Source organism: Phyllobates terribilis, unplaced genomic scaffold (genome assembly GCF_046119375.1).
Source record: "Phyllobates terribilis strain yellow unplaced genomic scaffold, ASM4611937v1 Scaffold_9__5_contigs__length_417890890, whole genome shotgun sequence".
Classification (NCBI taxonomy): domain Eukaryota; kingdom Metazoa; phylum Chordata; class Amphibia; order Anura; family Dendrobatidae; genus Phyllobates; species Phyllobates terribilis.
This window is the reverse complement of record NW_027362769.1, coordinates 384,291,042-384,313,652: the sequence shown is the minus strand read 5'-3', so window position 1 is coordinate 384,313,652 and position 22,611 is coordinate 384,291,042. Positions and strand designations below refer to the sequence as shown.

The 22,611-nt window shown below is 45.4% G+C and overlaps 1 protein-coding gene across 2 annotated transcripts in view; it reads right to left on the bottom strand.

Annotated features, from left to right (window-relative positions):
- The window catches only part of PPL (periplakin), a 48,576-nt gene extending 26,487 nt beyond the window's left edge, over positions 1–22,089 (bottom strand). The window contains exon 1 of one of the 2 annotated variants that reach the window (XM_073648557.1): positions 21,855–22,089. In XM_073648557.1, coding sequence (XP_073504658.1) covers positions 21,855–21,919 — 65 coding nt within the window. In that variant the 5' untranslated portion in view covers positions 21,920–22,089. Of the gene's footprint in view, positions 1–5,776; positions 5,860–21,854 lie in introns of those variants that run through there. The other variant, XM_073648556.1, reaches the window with a different exon arrangement.
- Positions 22,090–22,611: the final 522 nt, after the last annotated feature.

Sequence of the window (22,611 nt, the reverse complement as noted above, 5' to 3'; positions counted from 1 at the left end):
TCTATTATAAAGGACAGGGGCAAGCCACAGGGAGAAGGGACGGGGGCAAGCCGCAAGTAGAAGGGACGAGGGCAAGCCGCAGGGAGAAGGGACGAGGGCAAGCCACAGGGAGAAGGGACGGGGGCAAGCCGCAAGTAGAAGGGACGAGGGCAAGCCGCAGGGAGAAGGGACGGGGGCAAGCCGCAGGGAGAAGGGACGGGGGCAAGCCGCAGGGAGAAGGGACGGGGGCAAGCCGCAGGGAGAAGGGACGGGGGCAAGCCGCAAGTGGAAGGGACGGGGGCAAGCCGCAAGTGGAAGGGACGGGGGCAAGCCGCAGGGAGAAGGGACGGGGGCAAGCCGCAGGGAGAAGGGACGGGGGCAAGCCGCAAGTGGAGGGACGGGGGCAAGCCGCAAGTGGAAGGGACGGGGGCAAGCCGCAAGTGGAAGGGACGGGGGCAAGCCGCAAGGGAAAGGGACGGGGGCAAGCCGCAAGGGAAAGGGACGGGGGCAAGCCGCAAGGGAAAGGGACGCGGGCAAGCCGCAAGGGAAAGGGACGCGGGCAAGCCGCAAGGGAAAGGGACGCGGGCAAGCCGCAAGGGAAAGGGACGCGGGCAAGCCGCAAGGGAAAGGGACGCGGGCAAGCCGCATGGAGAAGGGACGGGGGCAAGCCGCATGGAGAAGGGACGGGGGCAAGCCACAGGGGGAAGGGACGGGGGCAAGCCGCAGGGGGAAGGATTAGTTTTACAGAAGTGGAGCGATTGGGCATGCTGTAATTGGAGGAATAAGGCATGACCCCGCCGCGGCACGGGGGGAATAAGGCATGACCCCCATGGCGCAGGGGGGGGGATAAGGCACGACCCTGCGGCGCAGGGGGGGGGGGATAAGGCACGACCCTGCGGCGCAGGGGGGGGGGATAAGGCACGACCCCCGCGGCGCAGGGGGGGGATAAGGCACGACCCCCGCGGCGCAGGGGGGGGGATAAGGCACGACCCCCGCGGCGCAGGGGGGGGGATAAGGCACGACCCCCGCGGCGCAGGGGGGGGGATAAGGCACGACCCCCGCGGCGCAGGGGGGGGGATAAGGCACGACCCCCGCGGCGCAGGGGGGGGGATAAGGCACGACCCCCGCGGCGCAGGGGGGGGGGATAAGGCACGACCCCCGCGGCGCAGGGGGGGGGATAAGGCACGACCCCCGCGGCGCAGGGGGGGGGGATAAGGCACGACCCCCGCGGCGCAGGGGGGGGGGATAAGGCACGACCCCCGCGGCGCAGGGGGGGGGGGCTAAGGCATGGCCCGCCAGAGGGTTGGCTACAGCATGCTGCAACGGAGAGTAAGAAGGCAGTAACACTTTTCTTTTAAAGCTTAACTGCTGCAAAAACAGTGTTTGTGAATGTTTCCAAATAGATTAAAAGAACAAATATTTTAATATGGTGCAGCAGGTACAAAGGTCACACCAGGGACTAGGTCTGTTAGGGGCCTGAAAGCCCCTCTGCCCCATTGACAGGCACCAGTATTATATGTGTCTCCTGTCTCAGTTTTTGCATTGGGCCCAGAACCTCCATGCTCAGCACTGCAGCTCCTCTCCCCTGACATGGAGCACACCCCTCTCCCATTTGGAAAGAGGTTCTGCAGCAAGAGAGGCATTTACTGTCAGAAGCCCTACAGTGTATAAAAGCAGCGGTCCTGGGATCTGCTCTGTGGCCCCTAATATCCGGTACTGGCTCCTCTACCGTGCGGAGCTGCAGCCGATTGGACGAGTTTATATAAGTATTCGGCTCTCCTGCTGTCGGCCCCTGAGGAGAGAAAACCTCGGATCTATGATGGACAAGCAGTGATACAATGCATATACCACACCAACATGGAAATGAGGAGATCAATCTTGACAGGAGAAGCGTTCTCCAAACTGCAGCGTGCAGACGTCGCCATCAGCCCGGCAGGTTGCGGCCTGTACAAAGAATTCTTCTCTACATATTTAGGATTAACTTTACTTATTACATTTAATGGAAAAGAAGGAGAGGAAAGAATTATTTCCCCAGGTCGTATCAGCGTCATGTCTCTACAAAGAACATAGTCATAAAACCTATTATTACACAGAAGAGACAAAGTGTGAACCGACAGGAATATAACCACTGCAATAGGGTGTCCTGTAGAAAACAAAGTGTTCTAATACTGCCTCCTATGTACAAGAATATAACTACTATAATACTGCTCCTATGTACAAGAATATAACTGCTATAATACTGCCCCCTATGTACAAGAATATAACTACTATAATACTGCCCCCTATGTACAAGAATATAACTACTATAATACTGCCCCCTATGTACAAGAATATAACTACTATAATACTGCCCCCTATGTACAAGAATATAACTACTATAATACTGCCCCCTATGTACAAGAATATAACTACTATAATACTGCCCCCTATGTACAAGAATATAACTACTATAATACTGCTCCTATGTACAAGAATATAACTACTATAATACTGCCCCCTATGTACAAGAATATAACTACTATAATACTGCCCCCTATGTACAAAAATATAACTACTATAATACTGCCCCCTATGTACAAGAATATAACTACTATAATACTGCCCCCTATGTACAAGAATATAACTACTATAATACTGCTCCTATGTACAAGAATATAACTACTATAATACTGCCCCCTATGTACAAGAATATAACTACTATAATACTGCTCCTATGTACAAGAATATAACTACTATAATACTGCCCCCTATGTACAAGAATATAACTACTATAATACTGCCCCCTATGTACAGGAATATAACTACTATAATACTGCCCCCTATGTACAGGAATATAACTACTACAATACTGCCCCCTATGTACAAGAATATAACTACTATAATACTGCTCCTATGTACAAGAATATAACTACTATAATACTGCCCCCTATGTACAAGAATATAACTACTATAACACTGCCCCCTATGTACAGGAATATAACTACTATAATACTGCTCCTATGTACAAGAATATAACTACTATAATACTGCCCCTATGTACAAGAATATAACTACTATAATACTGCCCCCTATGTACAAGAATATAACTACTATAATACTGCCCCCTATGTACAGGAATATAACTACTATAATACTGCCCCCTATGTACAGGAATATAACTACTACAATACTGCCCCCTATGCACAAGAATATAACTACTATAATACTGCCCCTATGTACAAGAATATAACTACTATAATACTGCTCCTATGTACAAGAATATAACTACTATAATACTGCCCCCTATGTACAAGAATATACCTACTATAATACTGCTCCTATATACAAGAATATAACTACTATAATACTGCCCCTATGTACAAGAATATAACTACTATAATACTGCTCCTATGTACAAGAATATAACTACTATAATACTGCCCCTATGTACAAGAATATAACTACTATAATACTGCCCCTATGTACAAGAATATAACTACTATAATACTGCTCCTATGTACAAGAATATAACTACTATAATACTGCCCCTATGTACAAGAATATAACTACTATAATACTGCTCCTATGTACAAGAATATACCTACTATAATACTGCTCCTATATACAAGAATATAACTACTCTAATACTGCTCCTATGTACAAGAATATAACTACTATAATACTGCTCCTATATACAAGAATATAACTACTATAATACTGCCCCTATGTACAAGAATATAACTACTATAATACTGCTCCTATGTACAAGAATATAACTACTATAATACTGCTCCTATGTACAAGAATATAACTACTATAATACTGCCCCTATGTACAAGAATATAACTACTATAATACTGCCCCCTATGTACAAGAATATAACTACTATAATACTGCTCCTATGTACAAGAATATAACTACTCTAATACTGCTCCTATGTACAAGAATATAACTACTATAATACTGCCCCTATGTACAAGAATATAACTACTATAATACTGCCCCTAAGTACAAGAATATAACTACTATAATACTGCCCCTATGTACAAGAATATAACTACTGTAATACTGCCCCCTATGTACAAGAATATAACTACTATAATACTGCCCCCTATGTACAAGAATATAACTACTATAATACTGCTCCTATGTACAAGAATATATCTACTATAATACTGCCCCCTATGTACAAGAATATAACTACTATAATACTGCTCCTATGTACAAGAATATATCTACTATAATACTGATCCTATGTACAAGAATATATCTACTATAATACTGATCCTATGTACAAGAATATAACTACTATAATACTGCCCCCTATGTAGAAGAATATAACTACTATAATACTGCTCCTATGTACAAGAATATAACTACTATAATACTGCCAATATGTACAAGAATATAACTACTATAATATTACCCCTATGTACAAGAATATAACTACTATAATACTGCCCCCTATGTACAAGAATATTACTATAATACTGCTCCTATGTACAAGAATATAACTACTATAATACTGCACCTATGTACAAGAATATAACTACTATAATACTGCTCCCTATGTACAAGAATATTACTATAATACTGCACCTATGTACAAGAATATAACTACTATAATACTGCTCCCTATGTACAAGAATATTACTATAATACTGCGCCTATGTACAAAAATATTACTATAATACCGCCCCCTATGTACAAGAATACAACTGCTATAATATCTCCCCCTATGTACAAGAATACAACTGCTATAATACCGCCCCCTATGTACAAGAATACAACTGCTATAATACCGCCCCCTATGTACAAGAATACAACTGCTATAATACCGCCCCCTATGTACAAGAATATAACTGCTATAATACCGCTCCCTATGTACAAGAATATAACTGCTATAATACTGCCCCTATGTACAAGAATATAACTACTATAATACTGCCCCCTATGTACAAGAATAGTACTATAATACTGCTCCTATGTACAAGAATATAACTACTATAATACTGCACCTATGTACAAGAATATAACTACTATAATACTGCTCCCTATGTACAAGAATATTACTATAATACTGCACCTATGTACAAGAATATAACTACTATAAAACTGCCCCTATGTACAAGAATATAACTACTATAATACTGCTCCTATGTACAAGAATATAACTACTATAATACTGCTCCTATGTACAAGAATATAACTGCTATAATACTGCTCCCTATGTACAGGAATATAACTACTATAATACTGCCCCCTATGTACAGGAATATAACTACTATAATACTGCCCCTATGTACAAGAATATAACTACTATAATACTACCCCTATGTACAAGAATATAACTACTATAATACTGCTCCTATGTACAAGAATATAACTACTATAATACTGCTCCTATGTACAAGAATATAACTACTATAATACTGCTCCTATGTACAGGAATATAACTACTATAATACTGCCCCTATGTACAGGAATATAACTACTATAATACTGCCCCCTATGTACAGGAATATAACTACTATAATACTGCCCCTATGTACAGGAATATAACTACTATAATACTGCCCCTATGTACAGGAATATAACTACTATAATACTGCCCCCTATGTACAGGAATATAACTACTATAATACTGCCCCTATGTACAGGAATATAACTACTATAATACTGCCCCTATGTACAGGAATATAACTACTATAATACTGCCTGGATTGTACCAATATGCTGTACGGCCATTTCTTGACCATATGAATAGTCGGCACCATTTCCTTATGTTGCACTGTGTGCAGTATATATGTACACATACGGTATTTGTATCCAGTGGGTAAATCCCTTTCCTAGTATAGGGCTCGGTGTTGGTGAAGGTTTCTCCATACTCCAGCAGGTGATGGGCTCGGCTGTGCAGGGCGTTGTCGGGCGCTGGAGCACACGTACATTAATGAAGGTTATTTTTGAACTCTCATTAATCCTTCCTTTGTGCCTTCGATCACAGTAACAATGTATCACTTTCCCTTCCTGTGTGATCTCCTCCAGGACATTACTACACTCCTGAGATGTGCAGGGGGTCTCCACCTTGCCACAGACCCCCAGAGTGACCTATCAGAATCCTTCTGTTACAGTTCCATTCTCTACACACTGTCTACATGCAACTCATGAACCAGGAAGATCAGGATGAGCAGTCATAGATCAGTTCTGGGAACATTCAGGCCCAGATATTTGTAGATTCTGCACCGCACATATCAGGCCTTTGTCATTCTGCCTGAAGTATATCACATACACATAAGCTTTATAAACCGCCCGGCAGTGTTATCATAGTCCCCACAATGCACGCCACCAGCTCCTTTATATCTTATTATTGCGGTTGGCATATGACAAGTTGGCACCCCGTTGACCTATAATCACATTGCCTTGAATGACAGCTGGAAGGCTAAACATACTGTCTCAATAAAGGAAGGGGGAGGCCCCATACTTTACACTGCAGCTCTGCTTTATTAGAGCACTGAAGTGCATTGTTAATTGGAGTCTGTGGTGGTCTTAAGTCAACCTCTGACCCTCCACTGTCTCTTCAGAGACTCAGGCTAGTGCTCTGCCCCCCATACTTTACACTGCAGCTGGTGTAGTCAGTGACTTCCTCTCAGTTGCACGGTATGTCGGAGTCGGGGGTGGTCTGAAATTTACTATTTAATATTCATTTAATATTTTGCACTGCACTTCTCGGCCATTAGGGCGCTGCTCTGATCACGTCCCTGTCTTATCAGAGGCTTTGGTTGTTGAGCTCTCTTGATACTTTACACTGCAGCTCTGCTCCTTAAAGGCACAGCTCTTTTCAGAGACCAGTTCAGCTGTATTGTTTGATGGAGTCTGTGGTTGTCTGAAACGTATCGTGTCTCATCAGAGGCTCAGACTACTGCTCTATCCCCATACTTTACACTGCCGCTCTGTTCTATTATGTACTGTAGTAGACAAAAGAAGAATCTGCAAGAAAATCCCTAACAAAGTGCTCAGAGTCCCTCAGTGGTGCAGCCTCAGGCTCCGGGCCTGGAACTGTTTGTATCTCTCTTAAAGGGCAATGAACTCGAAATTCTCCATCTCTTTACTTTCTGAGCAGGAAACTAATTAAATTGCAGCTCAGGAAACAAACAATCAGCTAATTACTATACAGAGGAGTCATGGAGACGAGATGTCACCGTCCCTCCCAGAAACCAATGTACATAGGACGAGCGAGCCCGGACCCACGATACGGCACCGCCAGGCCAGCCGGGGTCACCCACTCCTCCCCGGTAACCAGTAAGGCTCCTTCCTGGGCAGCTCTCTGCTGCCCCACAGCATGGTGACCAATACTAGGAATAACAGTATGTGTGAACATCTCCCAGCACCTGATGCCCAGCAATGATCGAGACCATTGCAGAACTACAACTCCCAGCATGTCTGCTGATCTGACAGCTGTGGATTACTCCATTCTCTACTCACAGGGATACTGGAATATCCAGCAGAGAATCAGAATAAGTAGTGTGGAGCGCCCAGGGTCAGAGGGGGCGTATGGCTGCCGACAGCTGGTGTGACCCCCTCTGCCCCTTGTGAGGAACACTCCGGAGACACCATGAGGGGCGCTCTCACATCCTCCAGGACATTTCACCGCCAATAGGAGGAAATGTGGCGCACATGGTGTCCATGTGTCTGTGGGTCACTGCGCCATGCAAGGCACGAACTAGGCACACACAGCACTGGCATCATGGCACAGGGCCTCGACCAGTTATCACCCATGTATACGATATAGCCATGGGTACTGTGCTCAGCTCCTGTATAATGGTACTGTACATAGTGGTTACTAACAGTACCAGTCACTGTACCCCTGTGTACCATCCATAGCTCCTGTATAATGGTACTGTACATAGTGGTTACTAACAGTACCAGTCACAGTGTCCCCAGGTACCATCCATAGCTCCTGTATAATGGTACTGTACATAGTGGTTACTAACAGTACCCGTCACAGTGTCCCCAGGTACCATCCATAGCTCCTGTATAATGGTACTGTACATAGTGGTTACTAACAGTACCACTGTGTACCATCCATAGCTCCTGTATAATGGTACTGTACATAGTGGTTACTAACAGTACCCGTCACAGTACCCCTGTGTACCATCCATAGCTCCTGTATAATGGTACTGTACACAGTTGTTACTAACAGTACCCGTCACAGTACCCCTGTGTACCATCCATAGCTCCTGTATAATGGTACTGTACACAGTGGTTACTAACAGTACCAGTCACTGTACCCCTGTGTACCATCCATAGCTCCTGTATAATGGTACTGTACATAGTGGTTACTAACAGTACCCGTCACAGTATCCCCAGGTACCATCCATAGCTCCTGTATAATGGTACTGTACATAGTGGTTACTAACAGTACCAGTCACAGTACCCCTGTGTACCATCCACAGCTCCTCTATAATGGTTCTATACATAGTGGTTACTAACAGTACCAGTCACAGTACCCCTGTGTACCATCTATAGCTTCTGTATAATAGTTCTGTACATAGTGGTTACTAACAGAACCAGTCACAATACCCCTGTGTACCATCCATAGCTCCTGTATAATGGTACTGTACATAGTGGTTACTAACAGTACCCGTCACAGTATCCCCAGGTACCATCCATAGCTCCTGTATAATGGTACTGTACATAGTGGTTACTAACAGTACCACTGTGTACCATCCATAGCTCCTGTATAATGGTACTGTACACAGTTGTTACTAACAGTACCCGTCACAGTACCCCTGTGTACCATCCATAGCTCCTGTATAATGGTACTGTACACAGTGGTTACTAACAGTACCAGTCACTGTACCCCTGTGTACCATCCATAGCTCCTGTATAATGGTACTGTACATAGTGGTTACTAACAGTACCCGTCACAGTATCCCCAGGTACCATCCATAGCTCCTGTATAATGGTACTGTACATAGTGGTTACTAACAGTACCAGTCACAGTACCCCTGTGTACCATCCACAGCTCCTCTATAATGGTTCTATACATAGTGGTTACTAACAGTACCAGTCACAGTACCCCTGTGTACCATCTATAGCTTCTGTATAATAGTTCTGTACATAGTGGTTACTAACAGAACCAGTCACAATACCCCTGTGTACCATCCATAGCTCCTGTATAATGGTACTGTACATAGTGGTTACTAACAGTACCAGTCACAGTATCCCCAGGTACCATCCATAGCTCCTGTATAATGGTACTGTACATAGTGGTTACTAACAGTACCAGTCACAGTACCCCTGTGTACCATCCACAGCTCCTCTATAATGGTTCTATACATAGTGGTTACTAACAGTACCAGTCACAGTACCCCTGTGTACCATCTATAGCTTCTGTATAATAGTTCTGTACATAGTGGTTACTAACATAACCCATCACAGTTCCCCCAGGTACCACCCGCGGCTTCTGTATAATGGTTCCATATATAGTGATTACTAACAGTACCCCCAGGTACCATCCATGGCTTCTGTATAATGGTACTGTACATAGTGGTTACTAACAGTACCAGTCACAGTACCCCTGTGTACCATCCATGCCTTCTGTATAATGGTTCTATACATAGTGGTTACTAACAGAACCAGTCACAATACCCCTGTGTACCATCCATAGCTTCTGTATAATGGTACTGTACATAGTAGTTACTAACATAACCCATCACAGTTCCCCCAGGTACCACCCGCGGCTTCTGTATAATGGTTCCATATATAGTGATTACTAACAGTACCCCCAGGTACCATCCATGGCTTCTGTATAATGGTACTGTACATAGTGGTTACTAACAGTACCAGTCACAGTACCCCTGTGTACCATCCATGCCTTCTGTATAATGGTTCTATACATAGTGGTTACTAACAGAACCAGTCACAATACCCCTGTGTACCATCCATAGCTTCTGTATAATGGTACTGTACATAGTAGTTACTAACATAACCCATCACAGTTCCCCCAGGTACCACCCGCGGCTTCTGTATAATGGTTCCATATATAGTGATTACTAACAGTACCCCCAGGTACCATCCATGGCTTCTGTATAATGGTACTGTACATAGTGGTTACTAACAGTACCAGTCACAGTACCCCTGTGTACCATCCATGCCTTCTGTATAATGGTTCTATACATAGTGGTTACTAACAGAACCAGTCACAATACCCCTGTGTACCATCCATAGCTTCTGTATAATGGTACTGTACATAGTAGTTACTAACATAACCCATCACAGTTCCCCCAGGTACCACCCGCGGCTTCTGTATAATGGTTCCATATATAGTGATTACTAACAGTACCCCCAGGTACCATCCATGGCTTCTGTATAATGGTTCTATACATAGTGGTTACTAACAGAACCAGTCACAATACCCCTGTGTACCATCCATAACTTCTGTATAATGGTACTACACATAGTGATTACTAACAGTACCAATCACAGTTCCAATATCTACAATCTGTAGCATAGTACTATACATTGTGCTCACATAACAGTGCCAGTCACACACCCCAGTAATATCTTCTATGGACTTGTGCAGCCCTTTGGTGCAGGATGACTTCATACATACGGTAAGAAAAATATAGGATGATCTAGTAGAGCGCTCCCCACCTACATACATCTCACCTTACCAGTTTTCCCCCCATTATCAGATTGTGTACACAACAGATGATATAGACAAGGCACAATACGCCCGTCACTGAGTGTATGCCTACAGGGAGAACTTTCATAGGGGCACAAAGGTGAGATGCGCTATATATCCATAGTGATTGCAGACATATACACAGAAACATCACATTCATGCCCAGGTTATACCAGCATAGTAAATATATAATGCCCAGGTTATACCGGCTGCATATACTTACAGTGAAGGAAATAAGTATTTGATCCCTTGCTGTTTTTGTAAGTTTGCGCACTGACAAAGACATGAACAGTCTATAATTTGAAGGGTAGGTTAATTTTAACATTGAGAGATAGAATATCCCCCCCAAAAAAATCAAGAAAATCACATTAAGTATTTGATCCCTCTGGCAAACAACACTTAATACTTGGTGGCAAAACCCTTCTTGGCAAGCACAGCAGTCAGACGTTGTTAGTAGTTGATGATGAGGGTTGCGCACATGTCAGGAGGAGTTTTGGTCCACTCCTCTTTACACATCATCTCTAAATCATTAAGATTTTGAGGCTGTCGCTTGGCAACTCGGAGCTTCAACTCCCTCCATAAGTTTTCTATGGGATTAAGGTCTGGAGACTGGCTAGGCCACTCCATGACCTTAATGTGCTTCTTTTTGAGCCACTCCTTTGTTGCCTTGGCTGTATGTTTTGGGTCGTTGTCTTGCTGGAAGACCCAGCCACGACCCATTTTTAACCCTAGAACGCACGACCATAAAAATCTACTTTTTCACATACCTGGGGCCTTTTAGGCCCGTGTGCAAATAACATGGAATAACGCAAACAAAAATGACAAACAACTATATACCTGAGGAATACCTAGAGTTTCAAAATTCTAACTAAAGTAATCTTGCAGAAAATAGAAAACAATTAACAGGGCGGGCCTGCGAGGCCCCAGGTATGCGTTCTAGGGTTAATGTCCTGGTGGAGGGAAGGAGGTTGTTACTCAGGATTTTATGGTACATGGCTCCATCCATTCTCCCATTGATACAGTGAAGTAGTCCTGTGCCCTTAGCAGAGAAATACCCTCAAAATATAATGTTTCCACCTCCATGCTTGACAGTGGGGAGGGTGTTCTTTGGGTCATAGGCAGCATTTCTCTTCCTCCAAACACGGCGAGTTGAGTTAATGCCAAAGAGCTCAATTTTTGTCTCATCTGACCACAGCACCTTCTCCCAATAACTCACAGAATCATCCAGATGTTCATTGGTAAACTTCAGATGGGCCTGCACATGTGCCTTCTTGAGCAGGGGGACCTTGCGGGCACTGCAGGATTTTAAACCTTTAAAGGTGTAATGTGTTACCAATGGTTTTCTTGGTGACTGTGGTCCCAGCTGCCTGGAGATCATTAACAAGTTCCCCCGTGTAGTTTTAGGTTGATCTCTCATCTTCCTCATGATCAAGGATACCGCACGAGGTGAGATTTTGCATGGTGCCCCAGATCGATGTCGATTGACAGTCATTTTGTATTTCTTCCATTTTCTTACTATTGCACCAACAGATGTCTCCTTCTCACCCAGCGTCTTACTTATGGTTTTATAGCCCATTGTGCAGGTCTATGATGTTGTCCCTGACATCCTTAGAAAGCTCTTTGGTCTTGCCCATGTTGTAGAGGTTAGAGTCTGTCTGATTAATTGAGTCTGTGGACAGGAGTCATTTATACAGGTGACTATGTAAGACAGTTGTCTTTAATGCAGGTAACGATGTGATTAGGAGCGTCTAACTGGTCTGTAGGGGATCAAATACTTATTTCTCACTGCAAAATGCAAAAAAAATTCTATCTCTCAATGTTAAAATTAACCTACCCGTAAAATTATAGACTGTTCATGTCTTTGTCAGTGGGCAAATTTACAAAAACAGCAAGGGATCAAATAATTATTTCCTTCACTGTATATGAAGGAGGATGTATAGCTTCACTATATCATATATAGCTGTCAGGCAGTATATACCGCCATCACACATTGAGGCACTTGAGTTATCGCTGAGGACTATCTCTCCCATCATCTTATGCAGGTTGAGTAATATTCTACAATCTGTATTTACTGAGCAGTTTTCTGAGATAAGAATGAATACCGAGAGCCGACTGCTGGGTAAATAGTGGTCACGGTTCTGGTATTCTGCGCCTCGTACTCCGCTATTCAGAAAGTCACAGGCTGATAATAGCACAGTGCATTATTACAGGAGCGGCCGGTATCGGTCACACATGTGAGCAGGGAGACAGAACATGGCCCCGTTCCTTGTAGATCTGCCCCTAGCTTTAGGAGTCATGGGGGAGGAGTCTGAACATATAGATTCCTCCTCCCTCTTGACTCCTTATGGCAGCCATTTATGCATCTTAGAGGTCTGAATTGGTGCCTATATAACCGTCCTCCTTTAAGAATTCAATATGGCCGCCTGGAAAGCGTTGGTTCATTATTATTAAACTGTTGATTTAAAAACATTTTTTACATTTTCACAATGGAGATGAAAAGTGGGCAGAATTTCAAAAATCTCCAAAATGTGTTTCCACGCCCGCCGTCCTCTGATTGAGGCCTTTGGGCGCTCCGGAGGCGTCCCGACGGAAATTATTACAGTTTCTAAACAGACAGAAGCTTCGTAGGAAATATCAGGAGGAATGCGGCTGCGCCACATTCATTCTGGTAGAGCGCTATTCACATTTCTGGCATGGCAGCCATTTTGGTGTAAGTTCATGATTACATTCTAGCAGGTGTACACACCCCCTATGAGGTGTGAATACCTCGATACCAGAATTGGCGGCCATTTTGTCATGGATTAGACTGCGGCCTACTAATTAATGGCTGTAGACAGTTTAGGAGAGAAACTGCCTTTGTTTCCCATAGCAACCAATCACAGCTCTGCTTTAATTTCATTCAGTGCTCTGGTAGAATGAAAGCTGAGCTGTGATTGGTTGCTATGAGAAACAAAGGCAGCTTCTCTTTCAGTTTCATAAACCTGCCCTGTATTTTTTAACAATGGCAGCCATATTGTTAAAAGTTTACAGTGGTGTCTTGAGAATTTAAAATTTATAATGTGGCGGCCATTTTCTGACACGGCACAACTTAATCAATAAACTGGAGTTCGGTTCCTAGTGCCAAATGCGTAACATAACGGGGGCCTCTCCGCGTCCAAGATCTGTTCCCAATATATAGTAGGAATAATAATAATAATAATAATAATAGCAAATACCTCCAGTTAGAAATGTAGTATAGTTTTTCTGATTCGCAATGTCTCTTTCCCCATATAGGGCATTGCAGGACCTTAGGTATCCATGGTTACGACCACTAGCAACTAGCTAACTGTCACTATATCAGTGGTCGTAACCATGGATACCTAAGATCCTGCAATGCCTGCACATGAGGAAAGATATATAGCGAATCAGAAAAACTATACTACATTTCAAATTGGAGGTATTTGCTAATATTATTATTACACCTACTACATATTGGGATAGGATCTTAGAGATGGGAATACCCCTTTAAGCCCTGTCTTCGCCCCCCCAACCCTAAAGGAGCCATCATTTTATGGGCCGCGCTTGTGTAAACAATGCCCCTTTTAGGCCCCGGATGCAGCAAATTTGCGAAAAATAGGCAAAATTCAGGACAGTTGGCAGATACCGCCGAAAAATTTCAGTCCTAGCCAAGACCCACTTGAAGGTCATATCACCTCCCCAATTTAGTTCCCAGAAACAGGATTCCGGGGGTCCGAGAGCCCCTTTATCTGGACGTTCAGGGTGCAATGCAAAATATGGCTTATTGTGTAGCCTGTTCCTTATTCTGCCCTCGCCTGACGACCCCGAAACGCGTGGGGCTGTGACGTCCCGGGATTGCGCCACCGTCAGATAATGCAGAGTTTTCCCAGCGCATTGACATCTCACACCACCGACTGCAATGAAACTATCAGCGTCACGCCCCTGCCCCAACTTCTTGCCGAACCTGCTCGGCTCCCGGCTCTGCTATGTCGGCCTCACGCCCTTCTCTTATTTGACATAACATTAGCGATTGGGAGATGGCGGCGCTCCTCCCTGTGGTGAAAACCTCTCTGGAATCTTCTACAAGACGCAGGACGAGGAGATGCCTCGTCGTCTCCTTCAGGTTTTACAAGGAAGAGCTAAATTTAGAGGCGAATACCTGAGGAAATAAATAAGATGTACACCCAGATGAGAACACAATGGGGTGATGCCTCATCCACAGCAGGGAGGGAGCCCGATCTAGGAGAGTATGAGTGGAAACCATCAACAAGCAGAACAGCTGCCACTGACGGATCTTATTATGTCTAATTATAATTCTGTTTTGTGTGAATACACCGGAAATCCTGACAATCAACACCTACATCTTCCATTAGACACATTATTTGGCATGGCATTGTATGGCGGTACTATTTAGCGTTATTTAGAATTGTACGGTAATATAATTTTGCCTGTAGCATATGGGAATTATATGGTGGCATTATTTGGTATAGTATGGCTGTATTATGTGGCAGTATTTTATGAGAATTTTGAGGTTTTTTTGGGGGGGCCATTTTATTTGGCCTTGTATAGCAGTATTATATAAAGGGATTATTTAGGCTGGACTATATTTTGGAAGGATGGCAGTATATTTGGGTGGTATTATTTAGCATTGTGTGGCGGTACTATGGTTTTGTTAGTTTGGCTGGCTTATATGTTAGTATTATTTGGTCTACACGTGGTATTATAGCAGGTTTATTTGGGCCGTATTGTATGGCGGTACTTGTTGGCACTGTATGATGGATCTAGTATTTTATAGCGGTATTTTTATGGTGCTAAGGGTCCTTTTTGTTGGTTTGGGCCCCATTCATAGAAAAAATAAAATAAAAAAGGTACTGTTACTCTCACAGAAGGGCCCGTGGAGTATAATAAACAGGAGGTAATCCAGCAGCAGGTACGATACGGTACGTGTGGCGTCCTCCATTGTTTGCAAACAAAGGAGCCTTTTTTATAATCCAGTGAAAGGAGCCGTCTTGACTGGGAAAAGAGCCACCACAAGACAGGTGCCAGTATTGCGCCAGCGTCAGGATCTCATGAGAAGTCAAGTAACAGTCCTGGGTCTCTTAAAGGGCCCCCTCCCTCCCTAGGCAGCCCCTACAAGCCACTATTGGCCTATACTTGTGGCGTCCGTCAATAAGATGAAGTTCTGGCGTTCTGACCACATGGGGCTCATAAACGACGACCTGCGTCTTTGTTCCTCTCTGCAGAGGGCATCCCTACTACACAACCCTGCAGACAGACTGGAGATTGGGCTTCTGAAACATTCTTCATCCTTTGAGCTACCTGCCGCAAATGTTTAAATAAAGGGGTTTGGTGGGAGTATCTCAGCGCAACCAGATGACTGATCCCAGCAGAGGTAGACAATAAGCCACAAGGAGTCCTGGTGCCACATATGGATGGACTATGGAGATTGGAGGTCAATTGCTGGCTGGAGCTGGATACATGTGCTACGGTCGTGGTATCTGTTGTCTGGATTTGAGGAACTATCCTAATGACTGTTGTTGCCGGCTGGAGCTGGATACATGTGCTACGTTTGAGATATCTGTCGTCTGGATTTGAGGAACTATCCTAATGACTGTTGTTGCCGGCTGGAGCTGGATATATGTGCTACGTTTGAGATATCTGTCGTCTGGATTTGAGGAACTATCCTAATGACTGTTGTTGCCGGCTGGAGCTGGATATATGTGCTACGGTCGTGGTATCTGTTGTCTGGATTTGAGGAACTATCCTAAGGACTGTTGTTGTCGGCTGGAGCTGGATACATGTACTACGGTCGTGGTATTCGTCATCTGGAGGAGCATAGGCTGTGACTGCACACTATACCGGTGGGAGATACAAAAGGTGTGGGCCAACCAAAAGTTGGGAGGCAGTGGGAATTGCCTGGTACGGGGGCAGTGGAATTACTGGCCCCGGGTTGAGATCTTGTGGACTAAGGGCATTGTATTTTGGCCATCTACCCGGAATTGCTTGGTCTTCATGCACGCAAGGAATAAAAAATAGTTGCATTGTTAACCTGCATAGACGATTATTACAACCCACATCTTCAGATCTTCATAACTTGTGCCAATGAGCAATGTGCGGACTCTTTCACAGTGCAAGTGGTGGTCAATTTTTTACCAACTTGGCACGCAGTAGAATAAAAAATATAGACAACGACAACTTCACAGGGATCCGGTTGCGGAGGGGCAGTTGATATTACAAGGGTTGAGCTCCACGTTGGAGCAATGTCCCGTCCTGGATGTCCGATCACCTCCTGTAGTCCCACTAGTGTGGCAGAGGGGCCATGGGCCAAGCTGGCATTTTTGCCTCTGGGTATGTCAAAAACCAGTCTGATCACTATGTCAGAAAACAAGACCAGATACAGGATCCTTCTCTTTCCCAGGTCACATTCCTGAAATACCAAAAAAAGGAAAAAGTCCTGCCAAACGAGACAAGTGCAGCTGCTCCTCCAGAAAGAATGTCTCCGCCGTCCATCCAAATACCCAGCGTTCATTATGGTGACCCCGACACCCCAAAACTGCAGCAAACAAAGCGTCTGAACCTTGCGATAGACTTCATTTACCAATTAATCACCATTCTAAAGATCTCTGCTTACTGTCAGTGAAGGAGAGCACTGCTGAAGGTTTGTTACAATTGTATCTGGTCTGGACAATCCTCTGTGAGCCTGGACTCCAGACTGATACATTGTAACGAACCATTAGGGCTGATGAGGATAGTCCCCATGAGAGGTATGTGGGAATCCTGAGTAGGGTCCGCTCTGGTTACCCTCCATACAATGAGGGGTCCCCTCCATACAATGAGGGGTCCCCTGCCCGGAGTCGCATTGTCAGCCCCCATCCCCCCAGGTAATCCTCATATACAGTCGGGGTGGTTGTCCTTTATACTCTCATCATTCACACAGTATCCGGACGTAGGATGGATCACACCCATCAGATCAGTCGCTGTCACCGCCTAGGTGAGACTTCTGCCACCACAGAAGGGATGTTTCCTCGGCTTCTGAAACTACAACTCCCAACATGCACACCTGCGCAATGGTCACATGACAGATACCATTCACCACACATCATATGGAAGTGGTCCATACTGAGAGTTGTAGTCAAAGTCTGTGCCCTACACATGGGTGATACAGTAGGTAATGGGGCTCTGATGTGCCCCAAGATTCGTGCCAGCTGGACTACACCACCATCATCCTCCGGCCTTCTCCCCGCACCTCAGTTACAAAACTTGTCATAATATGGTGCAAAATAATGGAACGCGAGGCCGGACTGCCCGTGGCGTGGAAGTGGGCGAGGACCCCTCTACAGCACAGTGGGGTGCACCCTCCCTTCAGCTTTACCATTAGGATATTGGAGGAATGACAGGAAGGGCTACAGGGGGTGTGAAGGTGAAGGACAGATGCAAGGGTCATGCGTGCACTACAGGACCAAGCTGCGGAGCAGAAATCCCAGGGCAAGTCTGCAGCTGTAACCACCCTCTGCCCTGCAGAGCTGACACTCAACATCAATCACAGGGTGTCACACAAGAACAATGGAGACCAACCTGTTCCCTGACATCAAAGATGATCGTCTAGCAGCAAGGAGAGCTAACAGGACCCAGTATAACCAGCAGAACCCAGTATAACCAGGCCCGGAGGCCCAAATAACCAATACTGGAACCCAGTATATCCAGCAGAACCCAGTACAAGCAGCACCACAACCCAGTATAACAAGCAGAACCCAGTACAAGCAGCACCGAAGGCCCAAATAACCAGTGCCGAAGGCCCAAATAACCAATACTGGAACCCAGTATAACCAGCACCACACCCCAGTATAACAAGCAGAACCCAGTACAAGCAGCACCGAAGGCCCAAATAACCAATACTGGAACCCAGTATATCCAGCAGAACCCAGTACAAGCAGCACCACAACCCAGTATAACAAGCAAAACCCAATACAAGCAGCACCGAAGGCCCAAATAACCAGTGCCGAAGGCCCAAATAACCAATACTGGAACCCAGTATAACCAGCACCACACCCCAGTATAACAAGCAGAACCCAGTACAAGCAGCACCGAAGGCCCAAATAACCAATACTGGAACCCAGTATAACCAGGCCCGGAGGCCCAAATAACCAATACTGGAACCCAGTATATCCAGCAGAACCCAGTACAAGCAGCACCACAACCCAGTATAACAAGCAGAACCCAGTACAAGCAGCACCACAACCCAGTACAACCAGTGCCGAAGGCCCAAATAACCAATACTGGAACCCAGTATAACCAGCACCACACCCCAGTATAACAAGCAGAACCCAGTACAAGCAGCACCGAAGGCCCAAATAACCAATACTGGAACCCAGTATAACCAGCACCACACCCCAGTATAACAAACAGAACCCAGTACAAGCAGCACCGAAGGCCCAAATAACCAATACTGGAACCCAGTATAACCAGGCCCGGAGGCCCAAATAACCAATACTGGAACCCAGTATATCCAGCAGAACCCAGTACAAGCAGCACCACAACCCAGTATAACAAGCAGAACCCAGTACAAGCAGCACCGAAGGCCCAAATAACCAATACTGGAACCCAGTATATCCAGCAGAACCCAGTACAAGCAGCACCACAACCCAGTATAACAAGCAAAACCCAGTACAAGCAGCACCGAAGGCCCAAATAACCAGTGCCGAAGGCCCAAATAACCAATACTGGAACCCAGTATAACCAGCACCACACCCCAGTATAACAAGCAGAACCCAGTACAAGCAGCACCGAAGGCCCAAATAACCAATACTGGAACCCAGTATAACCAGCACCACACCCCAGTATAACAAACAGAACCCAGTACAAGCAGCACCGAAGGCCCAAATAACCAATACTGGAACCCAGTATAACCAGCACCACACCCCAGTATAACAAACAGAACCCAGTACAAGCAGCACCGAAGGCCCAAATAACCAATACTGGAACCCAGTATAACCAGCACCACACCCCAGTATAACAAGCAGAACCCAGTACAAGCAGCACCGAAGGCCCAAATAACCAATACTGGAACCCAGTATAACCAGCACCACAACCCAATATAACCAATAACAAAATCTAGTCTAACCAGCAGCTGATACTTTGGTATAGGTACTGCTGAATATCCACTATAGTGCTCACATACAATGTGGCGCCTCCAGGACATGGCACACAGCGCTGTACATAGTGCGGTGGATCCCAGGGGCGGTATAGCACATTATATACAGTACTGTATATACAGCAGGAATGATCATGGAGCGCTGTGCATAACTGAGTGCACAGATATGAGTATTAGTAGGTTATAGGTGTAAGCTCATATAGGTGACAGGGTAACTGGTCATACTCTGCATACTGTATAGGTGACAGCATGCAAAGTGTATAAATCTATACTTTATAGGTGCCAATGTGACAGGTGAGTGGGTCCTCAATAGGTGTCGGCGTACAGGTGAGGGGGTCCTCTATAGGTGTCAGTGTGTACCACTGAGTGGATCCTTTCTGCAGGTAACAGTATACAGGGCAATGGATCCTTTCTATAGGTGACAATTTTTATAGATGTACATGTAAAGCGCCATGGAATAAATGACGCTATAATATTATTATTATTATTATTATTATTAATAGATGAGTGGATCCTCTCTCTATGGCCATCAGTATACAGGTAAATGGATCCTGCATAAATGTCAGTGTACAGGTAAATAGATACTCTATAGGTGACAATGTGTACAGATGAGTGGATTCTCTTTAAATGAGATATAGAGTGAATCCACTTTTACATACACTCTAGGTGCCATTGTGTAGAAGTGGATACCGTTGAGGGGATCCTCTCTATAGGTATCAGTGTACAGGTGAAATGATCCTCTCTATGGGTGACTGTCAGGTAAGTCAATCTTCTAAATATATGACAGTGTGTAATGGTTAGTGGATCCTCTCTATATGTGACAGTGTGTACAGGTGCGTGAATTCTGTCTGGGTAGAGTTGAGTATATAGTCCCTATAGGTGACAGTGGGCAGGTAAGTGGATTATCTCTGTAGGTGACAATGTGTACAGGTGAGTGGATCATCTATAAGTGACAAGTGTACAGATGAATGAATCCTCGCAATTGTTCACCATGTTTATAGGTGAGTGGATCCTCTGTATAGATGACAGTGGACAGGTGAGTAGATCCTCTCTATGGGTGACAGAATGGAGATCCTCTCTATAGGTGATAACGGACAAGTGATTAGATCCTCTCTATAGGTGACAGTAGACATGCAAGTGGATCCTCTATAGGCAACAGTGGACTGGTGAGTGGGTCATCTCTCTAGGTGTTACTGTGTATAGGTGGGTGGATACTTTCGTGGATCCTCTTTAAATGTGTCAGTGTGTACAGGTGAGTGTATAGGTGGCAGGTTACAGGCAAGTTGATCCTCTCTATAAGTGTACAGGTGAATGAATTAGGAGTGGATCCCTTTTATAGATGATGGTGTACATGTGAGACTATCACCTCTATTGGTGTCAATCTCTACAGGTGAGTGGATCCCCTCCATAGATGATGGTGCACAAGTGAGTGGATCCCCTCCATAGATGATGGTGCACAAGTGAGTGGATCCCCTCCATAGATGATGGTGCACAAGTGAGTGGATCCCCTCCATAGATGATGGTGCACAAGTGAGTGGATCCCCTCCATAGATGATGGTGCACAAGTGAGTGGATCCCCTCCATAGATGATGGTGCACAAGTGAGTGGATCCCCTCCATAGATGGGGCACAGGTGAGTGGATCCCCTCTATAGATGGGGCACAGGTGAGTGGATCCCCTCTATAGATGGGGCACAGGTGAGTGGATCCCCTCTATAGATGGGGCACAGGTGAGTGGATCCCCTCTATAGATGGGGCACAGGTGAGTGGATCCCCTCTATAGATGGGGCACAGGTGAGAGTGTCCCCTCTATAGATAGTGCACAGGTGAGTGGATCCCCCTCTATAGATGATGGTGTACAAGTGAGTGGATCCCCTCTACAGATGGGGCACAGGTGAGTGGATCCCCTCTATAGATGGGGCACAGGTGAGTGGATCTCCTCTATAGATGGTGCACAGGTGAGAGTGTCCCCTCTGTAGATGGTGCACAGGTGAGTGGATCTCCTCTATAGATGGGGCACAGGTGAGTGGATCCCCTCTAGCTGGCAGGCAGGGGGTACTTACACTTTGGGCTGCACAGCGTTGGGGCTGTATTTCGCAGTGGTTCGCTTCTTGAACAAGGAGCTCATGTTTCCTCGCTGCCGGTGGCTGCTGCGGGGTCTCGGGGCGATGCTGCAGGTTGGGACCCCGGTGATGTTTCTGTGCTCGGAGTCTCTGAGGTGTTGGCTCCTGGCTGGGGAGTAGCAGGGAGTCAGTGAGCAGCCTGGGATCCTGCTCTACAGGTAGGAGGGAGGGATCTGGATGGGCAGGTTACTACTACCTGGAAGGTGGAGCAGACTGCAGTGCACACCCCACCTCTCAGTCAGGGACTACAGGCCAGGAGCAGCAGCATGTAGTGTCCTCTGGGACAGGCTTAACCCCTGCACTGCCACAACTCCCCTCCCCGATCCTATATCCTAGATCCATGCCTGATTGGAGTGCAATCACAAGTACTACAACTCTTATAGTGTCCTGATAGTTATTATTATTTATTATTCTAGCGCCATTTATTCCATGGCGCTTTACATGTGATAGGGGTATACATAGCAAAAGCAAGTTGCAGGTTATCAGAGCATGCTAGGTGTTGTAGTCTCACAACTGGACATCCCCAGGTTACACAGCAGCGCACTGGCTCCTGAATACCTCACTGGCACAGTTTTTGCACTGAGTGTCTGCGTGCCAGCTGGCAGCACAGGGGTTAATCCCATGAGCTCTGTTTTTAGAGTAGAGATAGGAGTGGCAGAAAGTGACAGCTCCAGGCAGAGGGAGGAGACTGCTGCAT